The sequence below is a fragment of the Hylobates moloch genome, unplaced genomic scaffold (assembly GCF_009828535.3).
Source record: "Hylobates moloch isolate HMO894 unplaced genomic scaffold, HMol_V3 SCAFFOLD_14, whole genome shotgun sequence".
Lineage (NCBI taxonomy): Eukaryota > Metazoa > Chordata > Mammalia > Primates > Hylobatidae > Hylobates > Hylobates moloch.
In genome coordinates this window covers 61,554,442-61,568,629 of record NW_026652289.1, presented here as the reverse complement: position 1 = coordinate 61,568,629, position 14,188 = coordinate 61,554,442, and the positions used below count along the sequence as shown (strand labels likewise).

At 49.5% G+C, this 14,188-nt stretch overlaps 1 protein-coding gene across 7 annotated transcripts in view; it reads left to right on the top strand.

Moving 5' to 3' along the window:
* Positions 1-13,974, top strand: part of SMAD3 (SMAD family member 3) — a 128,449-nt gene extending 114,475 nt beyond the window's left edge. For 3 of the 7 annotated variants that reach the window (XM_032175740.2, XM_032175741.2, XM_032175742.2), the window contains exons 6-9: positions 50-262; positions 3,526-3,663; positions 6,164-6,308; positions 9,237-13,974. In XM_032175740.2, coding sequence (XP_032031631.1) covers positions 50-262; positions 3,526-3,663; positions 6,164-6,308; positions 9,237-9,360 — 620 coding nt within the window. In that variant the 3' untranslated portion in view covers positions 9,361-13,974. Of the gene's footprint in view, positions 1-49; positions 263-3,525; positions 3,664-5,817; positions 5,929-6,163; positions 6,309-9,236 lie in introns of all 7 variants that reach the window. The other 4 variants (XM_058427141.1, XM_058427142.1, XM_058427143.1 and 1 more) reach the window with 3 other exon arrangements.
* The last annotated feature ends 214 nt before the right edge of the window (positions 13,975-14,188 follow it).

The following is a 14,188-nucleotide window of genomic DNA, read 5'->3' as shown; positions in this document are numbered from 1 at the left end:
ATGGGGCTTGGGACACCCACTGACCCAGTAGCCCACCCTGTGTCCACAGACCTGCAGCCAGTTACTTACTGCGAGCCGGCCTTCTGGTGCTCCATCTCCTACTACGAGCTGAACCAGCGCGTCGGGGAGACATTCCACGCCTCGCAGCCATCCATGACTGTGGATGGCTTCACCGACCCCTCCAATTCGGAGCGCTTCTGCCTAGGGCTGCTCTCCAATGTCAACAGGAATGCAGCAGTGGAGCTGACGCGGAGACACATCGGTATGGGGCGGCTCCATTCCCCGCCCCCCACCCTGCCCCTGCCACTCTATCCCGCCCCCAGCCCCAGGCCTGAACACACAGCCTCTGCAGGGAACCTTGCATCCACCCTTAGCTGTGCTCTGCCTTAGCTGTGCTGGGCATGGGGGAGACTCACTGCCCCAGCAAGGCCGCTACACTCTCTGTTGCCCTGTTTAGGGGCCAGACAGGTAGTGTTCAGGCCACGTGATCATTCCCACTCAAAGATACAATCTCAGAAAATCTGGAAGCCACAGAGGAAAATAGTTCACTTAAGGGATCAAGAAGGGAACATCTATGAGAAAGGCAACATATGAAATCTTTTTTTTGGAGACAGAGTCTCGCTTTATCCAGGCTGGAGTGCAGTGGCACAATCTCAGCTCACTGCAACCTCTGCCTCCCGGGTTCAAGCGTCTCCTGCCTCAGCCTCCCAAGTAGCTGGGATTATAGGCACCCAACCACCACGCCCGGCTAATTTTTGTGTTTTTAGTAGAGACGGGGTTTCTCCATGTTGGCCAGGCTGGTCTCAAACTCCTGACCTCAGGTGATCCACCTGCCTTGGCCTCCCAAAGCGCTGGGATTACAGGTGCGAGCCACCGTGCCTGGTTGAAATCCTCTAAATAAAAATACTCTGAAAGTACAGATGGATAGGTTGATAAGTAGGCAGTCATTGTTGGAAGAGTGATCTTTTCTTATTTTCATGTATCATTATTCTAGACAATTTAGAAAAGGTAGAAAAGAATTGTCCACTATCCAAACACCACTACTGTGAACCTTCTGCCTTCTAGCCCCCAGAACATAAGTAAAAGATGACTTTGTGAGTTTAAGGAAGATGAAGCTGTGGTACGCATCACTTGGTTTGCTTATGACGTTATCAAGCTTAGAGGATTTTACGATCCAGAATCACAACTGTCAGAACTTAGAAGGGCTATAGAGAGATGGCAGAGTGAGGTTTTCTCAGACCTTGTCCTGGAGCCCCAAGGGTTGGCGAAGGATTCCTGGGGCAAACTGAGGAGGTGGGCAGATTAGCAAAGGGAAGCCTGGTCCCACGTGAACCAGGGCACCTCTGCACTCGCTTGCTTTATATCTCGGGCTCTCACAGAAGACTTCATTTGAAGAGAGGATTGATTCTGTAGTGAAGAGAAGAAAAGTCTGGAGGCCATGGGCCTAGGTCTGTGCTCTCATTTTCTAAGAAAGGGACCTGATGTCTAGGTGGTGGGGGAGGGTAGGGAACGGCTCTGCAGAGACCTCATTGTCAGTGACAGACAGCCCCCACTACCAGACCCGTTCTTCCCATTTCGCTTTTTGTTTTTTACTTCAAAAAAGATACTTATTCTGGGTGGCATACCACTGATTGATTGATTGATTGATTTAGAGATAGGGTCTTGCTATGTTGCCGAGGCCCATTCTCAAACTCCTGGGCTCAAGCTATCCTCCCATCTCAGCTTCCTGATTAGCTGGGACAACAGACATACACCACTGCAACTGGTTTTTTTCTATATTTTATTTAAAAAAAAAAAAAAAATATATATATATATATATATATATATTTTTATTTTTTTTTTTTGAGGGGGGAGACCAAGTCTTGCTCTTGTCTCCCAGGCTGGAGTGTCATGGCACAATCTTGGCTCACTGCAACTTCCACTTCCCAGGTTCAAGTGATTCTCCTGCCTCAGCCTCCTGAGTAGCTGGGATTACAGGCACGTGCCACCACACCCGACTAATTTTTTGTATTTTTAGTAGATATGGGGATTCACCACGTTGGCCAGGCTAGTCTCGAATTCCTGACCTCAGGTGATCTGCCCGCCTCAGCCTCCCAAGGTACTGGGATTACAGGTGTGAGCCACCACACCCGGCCTATTTTTTTAAGTTACTGAAATGAAACAAACATTTTTGGTCTGGGTTTTCGCATCCCTACCTCTGCCTTCTGCTCTTACTGACATGATACAGTTGTGGACAGCCAGGAAGTCATCCCTCCTGTGGACTCTGAGCCACCAGCACCCTGCAGAACTAAAGCCAGAAAAAATGAGGGAGTGGTTGGAGGAAGGGGACAGTAGTGGAAATAGGAGGCAGGACAGGGGACATCCAGTGATGCATGGGTCGGTCACCTCGCGTTCATCCCACCTGATGCTGGGCCTGTAACATCTGGCTCCATGTTCTAACCTTTGAGCTTCTTCCCCAGGAATGGAACAGAGACTTTCCCATGCAGGAGAAGGGACCATCCCCTGGCCGAGCAAAGAGCTCATTGTCAGAGTTTACGCAACTGTTTGAGTTGCAGAGCCAATTTAAAAATAATTTCTGTCCATCTGGAGTGGATTTAAGAGATGAAAGAAAAGTAAATGATATAAACCTCTGGAATGTTTTAGAAAAATGCATTGAGGGAAGAAAAAAATAAGGGCGTAGCATTAAACCATCCCTGCAATAAAGGGCTCCTTGGGGTGTCTGCTGCATCAGAAGGAGCCCTGCAGGTTTACTGAATGAATCTCTGAATCTTGGAGTGTGAAGAGACCAAATAGTAGTGGGGTAGTAGTAGCAGCAGCAGCAAGAAAAGCTAACACCAGGCGCTTACCATGTGTCTCACAGTAATCCTACAAAGGTAGGGGTTATCATCATTCCTTTTTTTTTTTTTTTTTTTTTTTGGAGTTAGGGTCTCACTCTGTCTCCCAGGCTGGAGTACAGTGGCGTAATGGGAGCTCACTGCAGTCTTGAACCCCTGGGCTCAAGCAGTCCACTCACTCAGCCTCCCAAGCAGCTAGGACTACAGGGATATGCCACTATGCCCAGCTAATTAAAAAAAAAAAAAAAATTCGTAGAGATGAAGTCTCATTACGTTGCCCAGGCTGGCCTTGAATTCCTGGCCTCAAGTGATCCTCCCACCTTGCCCTCCTAAAGCTCTGGGATTACAGGTGTGAGCCACCGCGCTGGGCCCCTGTCCCTGTCTTAGAGACAAGCGAAGGCTCAGAGGGTGAATAACTTGACTGAGGCTCATGCCTACTCAGTGGCAAAGGCTGTCACTGAGACCTATCCCGTGTGCCCATCTCTTGTCATCTGCCTCCCTTGGCTTTAGGAATCCAGCAGTGCTCATTTCCCCTACTTTAGGCTTGGGCTTTGGGGCCCGTTTGCCTGGGGAAGCTGTCAGTCACAGGGAGCAGCCCTGCTGCTCTGCCTCCTTTGCGAGCCTCAGGTGGCCCCAGGGCCATTGTGTGTGGGCGAAGGCACCCCGTCCAGTCTAACCTGAATCTCTGTAGGAAGAGGCGTGCGGCTCTACTACATCGGAGGGGAGGTCTTCGCAGAGTGCCTCAGTGACAGCGCTATTTTTGTCCAGTCTCCCAACTGTAACCAGCGCTATGGCTGGCACCCGGCCACCGTCTGCAAGATCCCACCAGGTAAACCAGCCACACAGGCATCCCTGCCTTGAGGTCCCTCTCCGAGTGCATGCCTGGGATGCTAGAGAGGGTCCACCTTTCTCACCTTTTCTGCTCACTGGTGATTGTGTTGTCAATCTGGAGGTGATTCGATTAGGTTTTCTCTATGCCCACAGATTTAACTGTGCTTTCCCTGAACTTCCAGGGAGCAGATATAGCATCTGATGGATCTGCCTTTAACCTGTGGGTACCTGCCCGTTGCTCTGTGCGTAGATGCTCAGGCAGTATGGCTTCTTTTCTTCACTCATTCATTGCACACACAGCATGCAGGGCTCCGTGCCAGGTGCTGTAGGGGATGAAGAGGTAGATGCAGCCCTGCTCTGCCCCCGCAGACCTTACAAACCTGCAGAGCACAGAAAACAAAGACACGGATGAGTTCAATATAAGGGAGGGGTGCCAAGCACCAAGCCAGCAGCCCAGGTAGAGAGAAGGCCCATTTAGCTGTTGGGATGGATCAGGAAAGTCTTCATGGAGGAGAAGCATCCGGATCCTGAAGGATAGGTAGGCACTAGGCACAGGGAGGGCATTCTAGACAGGGGGAACAGCCCAGGCAAAGGGCCTGAGGTAATGGAGGGCAGGACATGGATGGGTAGCTCTCTGGCTGGAGGAGGGCCACGTATGAGACCGTCAGGGGAAATGTGTCAAAAGCACAACAGCATGAGGCCGTGGAAGGACACCAGAGAGTTTGATTCTAGGGAACTGCTGAGGGTTTTCTGAGTGAGCCTGAAAAATCCCACCTGTACCCCAAGAAGAGGTGTCAGGCTGCACCCCCGAGAGTGGTTTGGACAGGGCCACGCCAGGACAGCAAGATCAGGCAGGTGGCTGATCCCATCTAAGGCCTCTTTTCTCAGGAAACCAAGGCAGAAAGCCCCAGCCAAAGTCCACTTTTCACAGGACCTGCAGCCACTGTGTAGGCAGCCCACAGAACATGGCCTGTGACAGGCTAGTGGACCAGGTAACCTGGCCAAGCCATTGCCTGTGACATGTGTGTGGCATGCCGTTTCCTGCCCACTGAGTAGCAGACAGTAGTGGAGAAGTGGTAGACCACGGGCAGGGGAAACTTTAGAATGCAGAAAGTCTGAAATGATAATAGCACACGAGGTTTCCAGAGCATTTTGTGGTTGCATTTACAGAGTACATTCCGATCTTTGACCTCATTTAGTCCTCACCAGTTATTCTGTGGCTCTATGAGTAAGGAGACACTTTGAGAGACAAGTTCAGAGAGTTTCAGCCACCTGCCCAAGCACACACAGCTAGTAAGTGGCCAAGCCGGGATGGGGCCTAGGGCTGATGGACTCTCAAGTTTGGTGCTCTTCTGCTTCTTGGCTCTGCTGGGGGTCAGGGCCCAGGTTCAGCCCTGTTCCACCACCCTTGTCCTTGGAGAGAATGAGAAGAAGAAGCTCAGTGACGCTCTTGGCCTTCTGCCTCCTCCATTCCCCAGCCCCACCCCCATCTTTTGGGTGAGGGCTGAGTTGGCTCTGGTGTTGTTTGTCAGCTCATAGAATGTCAGAGCTGGAAGGACCTCTGAGGCCAGCCCCTCATTATACAGAGACACAGGGTCCCCAAGAGAAAGCGACCAGCTCAGAGTCACACAGCAAGAACAGGAGCCTGCTGTTGGCTCATTCATAAGCGTCACCCCAGCTCACCTTTTGGCTATTTCCGGCATGTGCTTTTGTCTTTATTTTTCTGGCTGACACATTCCTGGCACTCAGGCAGTAAGACTTCAAACAACATTTATTTTAAACTTTATTTGTGACTGTCTTTCGTTTTACTGTCTGGAGAATTAGATGCACACCTTCACTTGGCTGTGAATATCACCTCCACCCAACCTGGTGCCCAGAGGCCAAAATTTGGCCCAGATCTCTCCTTACCTCCTAGCCCCAGCACCAGGTGTATTCATCAGAGGAGCCCAGGTGGAGGGTGCCCTGGGCCCTCTGCCAAGCTTTCTGTGGGGACGGCAGGCCCAGTAGCCTGTCAGCCAGCCCATCTCTGCTGGCACTGCCTGCTGTGGAACGGCCAGAGCTCCTGCTCCTAGGTGGGTGACCAGACCCCACACAGCGTGGGCAACCTGGCCCAGGTCCCTTATCTCTCTGTCCCCTGGCCCCTTTGCCCAAGGAAAGGCCCCCTTCTCCACACCATCTCCCTATTCTCGGAAGCCCACTTTGCAGACTTCTCCTTGCTCTGGGAGTCGGAGCTTGTGGGCCAGCCTTCCATCTCCCCTTGCAGGTATGTCAGCAGCACCTCCCAGTGAGGAGATGGGTTCAAGGGGGAGGGACTGAGTTGGCCTTCCCTTTGCATGGTACTGAGTGTGGAGTGTGTGGCAAATGCATCACACACTATGTGTTCCTGGAGCTGTATGAATGAGGCTGGTCTAGGGGGTCCAGGACTTGCTTTATCCAGGAGGGGAGCAACGGACCTGGCCACTTCCATCCCCACAGCCCTGTTTCTGTGTTTTTGGCAGGATGCAACCTGAAGATCTTCAACAACCAGGAGTTCGCTGCCCTCCTGGCCCAGTCCGTCAACCAGGGCTTTGAGGCTGTCTACCAGTTGACCCGAATGTGCACCATCCGCATGAGCTTCGTCAAAGGCTGGGGAGCGGAGTACAGGTCAGTTATGGGTGCTGCCCACATCAGAGGACCCAACTCCAGGTGACTCTGGACAGCAGAGCAGGCAGGGCTCCTCAAAGATGAGCTAGGCCAGCCCTAGCATCAAGAGCAGAGAGACCAAAGATCAGAGAGAGGCCAAGGCCTGGCAGGCAGGAGGGGTCCGGCCAGCAGCAGATGATGAGGAATTGCAGAACGATGTTTGCTGGCACCGAACAGCTGTAGGCACTGTAAACACACGCTCCATCTTATCCTCATCCCAGCCCTGGGTGGGGATGCCAGCATCATCCGTACAGATGAGAGAACTAAGGCCCAGGGAGGGAGAGTGACTTGCCTGCAGTCACACTGGTAGAAGAGCTGTGTCTAGAACTCTGCCCTCTTGGCTTCTTCCTTAGTCTTCATTTTAGGCAGATGGCTTTAGGATGACCCCCTTCAGGAAGTTAGGTCTTTAGCTCATTGTTCTTTCCTCCTCTGTTGCTCCATTTCTGACTCAGGGACCCTGGTGATGCTGAGGAGCCCAGGATAGTAAAACTGAGAGTCAGGGAAGGGAGGAGGAGATTTGGGTAGTTATAAAGGAACAAAATTTTCTCGCTGAGAAATGACTTTTTTAGAGTCCTAGATACTGGTTTCTTTTTCTTTTCTTTTCTATTCTTCTTTTTTTTTTTTTTTTGAGATGGAGTCTCACTCTGTCATCCAAACTGAAGTGAGTGGCACCATCTTGGCTTACTGCAATCTCTGCCTTCAGAACGTGCCTCAGCCTCCTAAGTAGCTGGGACTACAGGTGCGTGCTACCATGCCTGGCTAATTTTTTGTATTTTAGTAGAGAGGGGGTTTCACCATGTTGCCCAGGGTGGTCTCGAACTCCTGAGCTCAGGTGACCCACCTGCCTCGGCCACCCAAAGGGCTGGGATTACAGGCGTGAACCACCATGCCCGGCCCTAGATACTGGTTTAAACATGGTCCTGATATAGTCAGGTCTACCTGGTCTGCTTGGTTGAATCTCTTAGGCCATCCTGCTTTGGGTTTAGAGAATCCAGTCCTTTTTCTTTCCATTCGTGGACAAAAATTTGCTGAGAGGCAGGGCTATGTGCCCCCGCCTTCTGCTCCACACTCCCCACTGCCAGCCGCCAGCTCCTGCGGCAGATGCAGAGGTGCCCACACGTCAGCTAGAGCCAGCGTCTTGCAAGCTACTCTCCCCTTCTCTTCATTTTTCCAGATGTTTGGAATCCATTTTGTTTTGCAGTCATGCTGCACTCAGGCCAAACCCATTTCAATATTGGCCTTGGGCCACCGTTTGTAATGAAATCCAGATGAGCATGACTTATGGAAAGTCAGATTCTCATTAGAGGATTTTCGTCCTGTAAAATCCTCCTCTTCCACTTACCGTATTTTAGCTGCTGTTCTTCTGTGTCTGCCCCAGGGTGTCAGGGAACATAGCCCCTTGGTCTCTGGGGTGTCTCTGAAATCCAGGAGTGACCAGTGGAGCAATCAAAGTGGTCAGACCTCAAAAGAACTTACAACTATGTTATGGCCTGAAGAGATCAGCCCAGGCCCAAAGGTCTAGCCAGAGAAATGTTTTAAGCAATCTTTTAGCCCTGGCTTAGCTCATTTAGGGAACAGGAGTGAAAGGTTAGAAAATTAATCTTTTTTTAGTGGAGAAGGGAAACATTTAAAGATGGACTGCAGTGGAAAAGAGCAAGGGGATGTCCATTTGCTCTTCTTATGCCAGATTGTAGTCCAGAGGGCCACACTCAGGTACCCTCGCTCATGCAGATATCCCAGGGTCTGTCTGCAGGCCCATTTCTCAACCTCCCTGCTACACAAGCAAAGTAGAGGCCAAGCAAGGAGGGCAGTGCCCTCAAGACAGCAACACTGTTCCTGGTGTGGCATTGCAGCTGTCCCGCTCCAAGTGCTAGGAAGAGGCTCTTTGGTGGCAGAGCCTTTCCCTGGGGACGCTGTATCACCACGCGGGATGTCCTGCCAGCACACCCAGTCCTCTGCGGCCCACCGCGTCACTACTGCCTGGCAGCACTGCACAGCAGCCTGACGGGCGGGCGCGGCCCCTTCCCAGAACAGCCTTGTCGTCCTCCTGCCTCTTGGGCCAAGGAGAGTAAGGTTTCAGCTCTTCTCCCTGTGAGGTGGCTGAAAGCAGGGCCCAGGGCCCACACCTCTCACCTCCAGCTGGCACCAGTGACTCCAGCCTCAGCAGATAGCCTTTGCTCAGTGGAGGCCTTTGGGAGGCTGCCTGCAAGCTGCATCATCAACTAGCCTGAATTTAGACAAAGTGCTTTGGGGAAAAGAAACGTGTGGTGTGCCTTGGTTTTTTCCAGTAATTGTTCCATGGCTCGTTCTGCTTGTAAGATTTTCCAAAATAAGGCCGTAGATGAGAATTATATCAGCACATTGGGAACCGAAGGCATGCGGACACTGTTGGCGCTTTGTAAAAAACACCCCTCAATCAGACAGACACACATCATCGTGGCCTGCTGGGGCTGGGCCCAGATTTCAAGATAGGGGAGCGGCACGTGCCCATTTGGTACAGATGGGAGCCAGGAAGCCCTTTGCTCAGGATGGAGGTCTCCTCTATTAGGGGGCCTATTACAGTAACTGGTGGGCCTCTGGGGTACCCTGCAATTGACTTTACATATTTAACTCTTTGCCATTGACTTTACATGTTTAACTCTTTAAAGTCGACTTCCTTCCCCCTCAAGAGAACTTAATTTACCCAAAGTCGTCCCTGGGTGGAGGAGTTTGGCCTGGTAGTTTCAGCAAGTTATTGGTACTGCTTCTAGGACAGCACCTAACAAGGTAGTATATCTCTCTGGCTTTGGGAAGATGACTGTCACCAAAGCAGAAAAAGTTTTCTGACTTGTGTAGCCCCCTGGAGATTTTTTAAGTCCCCCACCCTACCCCTTTCCCTATTTCTTACAGGAGACAGACTGTGACCAGTACCCCCTGCTGGATCGAGCTGCACCTGAATGGGCCTTTGCAGTGGCTTGACAAGGTCCTCACCCAGATGGGCTCCCCAAGCATCCGCTGTTCCAGTGTGTCTTAGAGACATTAAGTGTGGTAGGGGAGGGCGGGCTTGGGGAAAATGGCCATGCAGGAGGTGGAGAAAATTGGAATACTCAACCCATTGTTGTCAAGGAAGAAGAAATCTTTCTCGCTCAACTGAAGGGGTGCACTCACCTGTTTTCTGAAACACACGAGCAAACCCAGAGGTGGATGTTATGAACAGCTGTGTCTGCCAAACACATTTACCCTTTGGCCCCACTTTGAAGGGCAAGAAATGGCGTCTGCTCTGGTGGCTTAAGTGAGCAGAACAGGTAGTATTACACCACCGGCCCCCTCCCCCCAGACTCCTTTTTTGAGTGATGGCTTTCTTCACAGTCCAACCAGAAACACCCCTCTGTCTAGGACTGCAGTGTGGAGTTCACCTTGGAAGAGCGTTCTAGGTAGGAAGAGCCCACAGGGCCATGCAGACCTCATGCCCAGCTCTCTGATGCTTGTGACAGTGCCTCTTCCAGTGAACATTCCCAGCCCAGCCCCACCACTCCAGCAGACCTTGCCCCTCGTGAGCTGGATAGACTTGGGATGGGGAGGGAGGGAGTTTGTCTGTCTCTCTCCCCTCTCAGAACATACTGATTGGAAGGTGCATGTTCAGCAGAACCTGCACACAGGACAGCGGGAAAAATTGATGAGCGCCACTTCTTTAAAAACTCACTTACGTTTGTCCTTTTTCACTTTGAAAAGTTGGAAGGATCTGCTGAGGCCCAGTGCGTATGCAATGTATAGTGTCTATTATCACCTTAATCTCAAAGAGATTCGAATGATGGTAAGTGTTCTCATGAAGCAGGAGGCCCTTGTCGTGGGATGGCATTTGGTCTCAGGCAGCACCACACTTGGTGTGTCTCCAGTCATCTGTAAGAGCTTGCTCCAGATTCTGATGCATACGGCTATATTGGTTTATGTAGTCAGTTGCATTCATTAAATCAACTTTATCATATGCTCTTTTAAATGTTTGGTTTATATATTTTCTTTAAAAATCCTGGGCTGGCACATTGACTGGGAAACCTGAGCGAGACCCAGCAACTGCTTCTCTCTCCTGAGGTAAAGCTTTTCCAGGTTTTGTTGAAGAGACACCTGCCAGCACTTCTGCAAGCTGAAATTTACAGAAGCAAATTCACCAGAAGGGAAACATCTCAGGCCAACATAGGCAAATGAAAAGGGCTATTAAAATATTTTTACACCTTTGAAAATTGCAGGCTTGGTACAAAGAGGTCGGTCATCTTCCCCCTGGGATATAAGATGATCTAGCTTCCGGTAGAGGATCATCAGTGACAACTATAGCAGTTGTATTGTGTAACAAGTACTGCTCCCAGCAGCAATTAGGGAGAAAACTATTCTAAATTATTTCAACTGGAAAAAAGAAAAGAAAGTCCTCTTCTTTTCCCAGCCTTTTGCAGAACACAATAGACAGAACTGCCACCTTCAATTGGTACTTTATTCTTTGCTGCTGTTTTTGTATAAAATGACCTATCCCACGTTTTTGCATGAATTTATAGCAGGAAAAATCAAGGGATTTCCTATGGAAGTCCTGCTTTATTCCAGGTGAAGGGAAGGAAGTGTATATACTTTTGGCAAGTTACACACCTCAAATGTGATGAGATTTCTGATGTTAGAGGGAGATGGAGAGGCTTCCTGATGCCTCACCTGCAGGGTCCTGTGCCTCTGAAGTTCTAGCCATGAGGTTTCCAGGTAGGACAGCTGCTCCCCAAGCCTCCTGAGGACACAGGAAGAGACAGAAGGAGCACCTTGACAGACTTGCGTGAGTCTTCTCGAAGGAGTATTGACTCAGAACCCAGAGACAATACAAAACCCCTCACTTCCTCTGAGAGGGCTAAATACTGTGAGTCTGAAGTATGTGCCTGGTGTGAAATCATCTGTGGCCTGTTTCTTAAACAGGAAGCCCCCTGAACCTCCTGTACATGTGTTCATGTTCCCAGCCAGCTCTGAGACCCAGGACACAAATATTCCATTTTGGCTTCTGCTAGAGCAGTCATGGTTCCTCTCCTAAAAGCCATGGGCAGCAGTTTCCGAGGGTCCGCATTCTCCACCTGCTGCACAATCCTGTGAGGGCTTCCTGTGGCACACAGCCCTCTGGGTGCTTGGGAACTAGCTTCAGGCACAGCCCAATGCTGGTGATCCAGTGATCTATGGAAGTCCCGTCTTATTCCAGGTGAAGGGGGAAAAAAAAGCCTATACTTTGGCAGGTTATGAACTTTGAATGTGATGAAATGACACGTTTGGCTGCATTTGGATGGTGTCTTAGAACTCTCATTGCTCAGACCTGAAGGCTACTTGTAGGAGCATGAAGTTTGAGTTTTGTGTTTTTCCAAAGGCTACTTCCTTGGCCCTTTTTCTTTATAGACTAGACCACCAGAGGAGGATGTGTGGGATTGTAGGCAAACCCACCTGCGGCATCACCAAAAATAAATTTGATCATACCTAAGAGGTTAGGAAATGGTGCCATTCCCACCTTAGAGCGCTACATAGGTGCTTTGGGTGTATGTAACATTAGTGTCCTTCCTTGAAGCCACAGGCTAGTTTTCTTAGTTTTAAAATCCTGTTGTACGAATGGCATTTGTATATTAAAACACTTTTTTAAAGGACAGTTGAAAAGGGCAAGAGGAAACCAGGGCAGTTCTAGAGGAGTGCTGGTGACTGGATAGCAGTTTTAAGTGGCGTTCATCTAGGCAACACGACTGCGTGTGTTGCCCCTGCCCTGGGCTCCCCGCCATGACATCTTCACCTTGCAGCTTGTGCTGAGACTGACCCAAGTGTAGCTAGCACTGGGACATAGATCTTTGTCTTCAGCACCTTCCAAGGAGCCAACTTTTATTCTCTTTCCTCTCTCCCCTCCCCACCTCGCTTCTTCCCAATTTAGTAACTTAGATCCTTCCAGCGCATACGTAGGTAGCTACCCCAGCCGGTTTGGATTACAGGCCTGTGCTGGAACATCATCTCAGTTGGCCACCTTCCTGGCAGGCTGTAGACCTGACATTTTGAGACAAGCCTAGAGTCAGGAGCAGGGACTTTGACTCTTAGGAAGAGCACACATGAGGGCAAGGCTGCTGGCAGACGTCTCCATTGTCCTTATGTTGTCTGTGTTGTATTTTTTTATTGACCATGGTGATTATTTTTTTAAACGATTGTTAATATACTGAAGTGAGCTATAGCACATATCATGTGCTTAGTTTGTTTTATTTTTCTCCATCTCCCCTTGGCTTCCTAGAATTTGGACATATTCCAGGATAAATGCTTTTACTCAAGACTACAGAAAGGTTTGAAGTAGTGTGTGCATGGCATGCACGTATGTAAGTAATCTGGGAAAGAAGCAAAGATCTGTTTCATTCTTAGCCTCAGGCCTCATGAGGGTCTCCACAGGGCCAGAGCTCAGGTTACACCACTCCTTTGTCCTTACAGGAGATGTAGGGAGAAGAATCTGCAGGCTGCTTGTAGGACTGTTCACCAAGGGGGATACCAGCAGCAAGAGAGGGCACACGTTTAGCCCTGGACCCTGTTTCTTACTGTGTGAACTTGGCTAGAGTTGGGAGTTCCTCCAAAATATACGTGTCCCCATTTTACCAGAACCAAACCTCAACACAGCGAAGCTGTACTGTCTTTGTGTGGCAAAAATGTTCCCTTGTAGGCCCCTTTCAGGTAACAGTCTTCACAATGTGTTTTCATCACGGTTTAAGGAGCATCAGCCACTTCTCAAGTGGGTAGGGAAAGCAGAAGAACGTACGTAAGAGGACATGGATCCAAAATGATGATGAAGCATCTCCCATGGGGAGGTGTTGGTGGGGAGATGATGGACTAAACAGGCAACTTTTCAAAAACACAGCTATCATAGAAAAGAAACTTGCCTCATGTAAACTGGATTGAGAAATTCTCAGTGATTCTGTAATGGATTTTTTTTTAAATGCAGAAGTAATGTATACTCTAGTATTCTGGTGTTTTTATATTTATGTAATAATTTCTTAAAACCATTCAGACAGATAACTATTTAATTTGTTTTAAGAAAGTTGGAAAGGTCTCTCCTCCCAAGGACAGTGGCTGGAAGAGTTGGGGCACAGCCAGTTCTGAATGTTGGTGGAGGGTGTAGTGGCTTTTTGGCTCAGCATCCAGAAACACCAAACCAGGCTGGCTAAACAAGTGGCCGCATGTAAAAACAGACAGCTCTGAGTCAAATCTGGGCCCTTCCACAAGGGTCCTCTGAACCAAGCCCCACTCCCGTGCTAGGGGTGAAAGCATTACAGAGAGATGGAGCCATGTATCCAAGAAGCCTTCACTCACCTTCACTGCTGCTGTTGCAACTCGGCTGTTCTGGACTCTTACTTTGATGTGTGTGGAGGGATAGGGAATAGAACATTGACTATGTTGATTACCTTCACTATTCAGCCAGCCTGACCTTTTAATAACTTTGTAAAAAGCATGTATGTATTTATAGTGTTTTAGATTTTTCTAACTTTTATATCTTCAAAGCAGAGCACCTGTTTAAGCATTGTACCCCTATCGTTAAAAGATTTGTGTCCTCTCGTTCCCTCTCTTCCTCTTGTAAGTGCCCTTCTAATAAACTTTTCATGGAAAAGCTCCTGTGCCAGGAGCTCGGTCTGATTCTTGCTGCTGTCTGTGGGTGGAGAGAAGATTTAAAAGGGAGCCCAGAGGGGTCCCAGGGACTTCAGGGCTCAGGAGGACCAGAGGAAAATGTCTGTAAGCCCAGATATACCTTGACCAATGATGTGCCAGGCCACATTCTGCTGTGGTCCTCATGTAATATCCAGCTGCCCTCATTCACTCACCAAGGGCAACATGCAGTG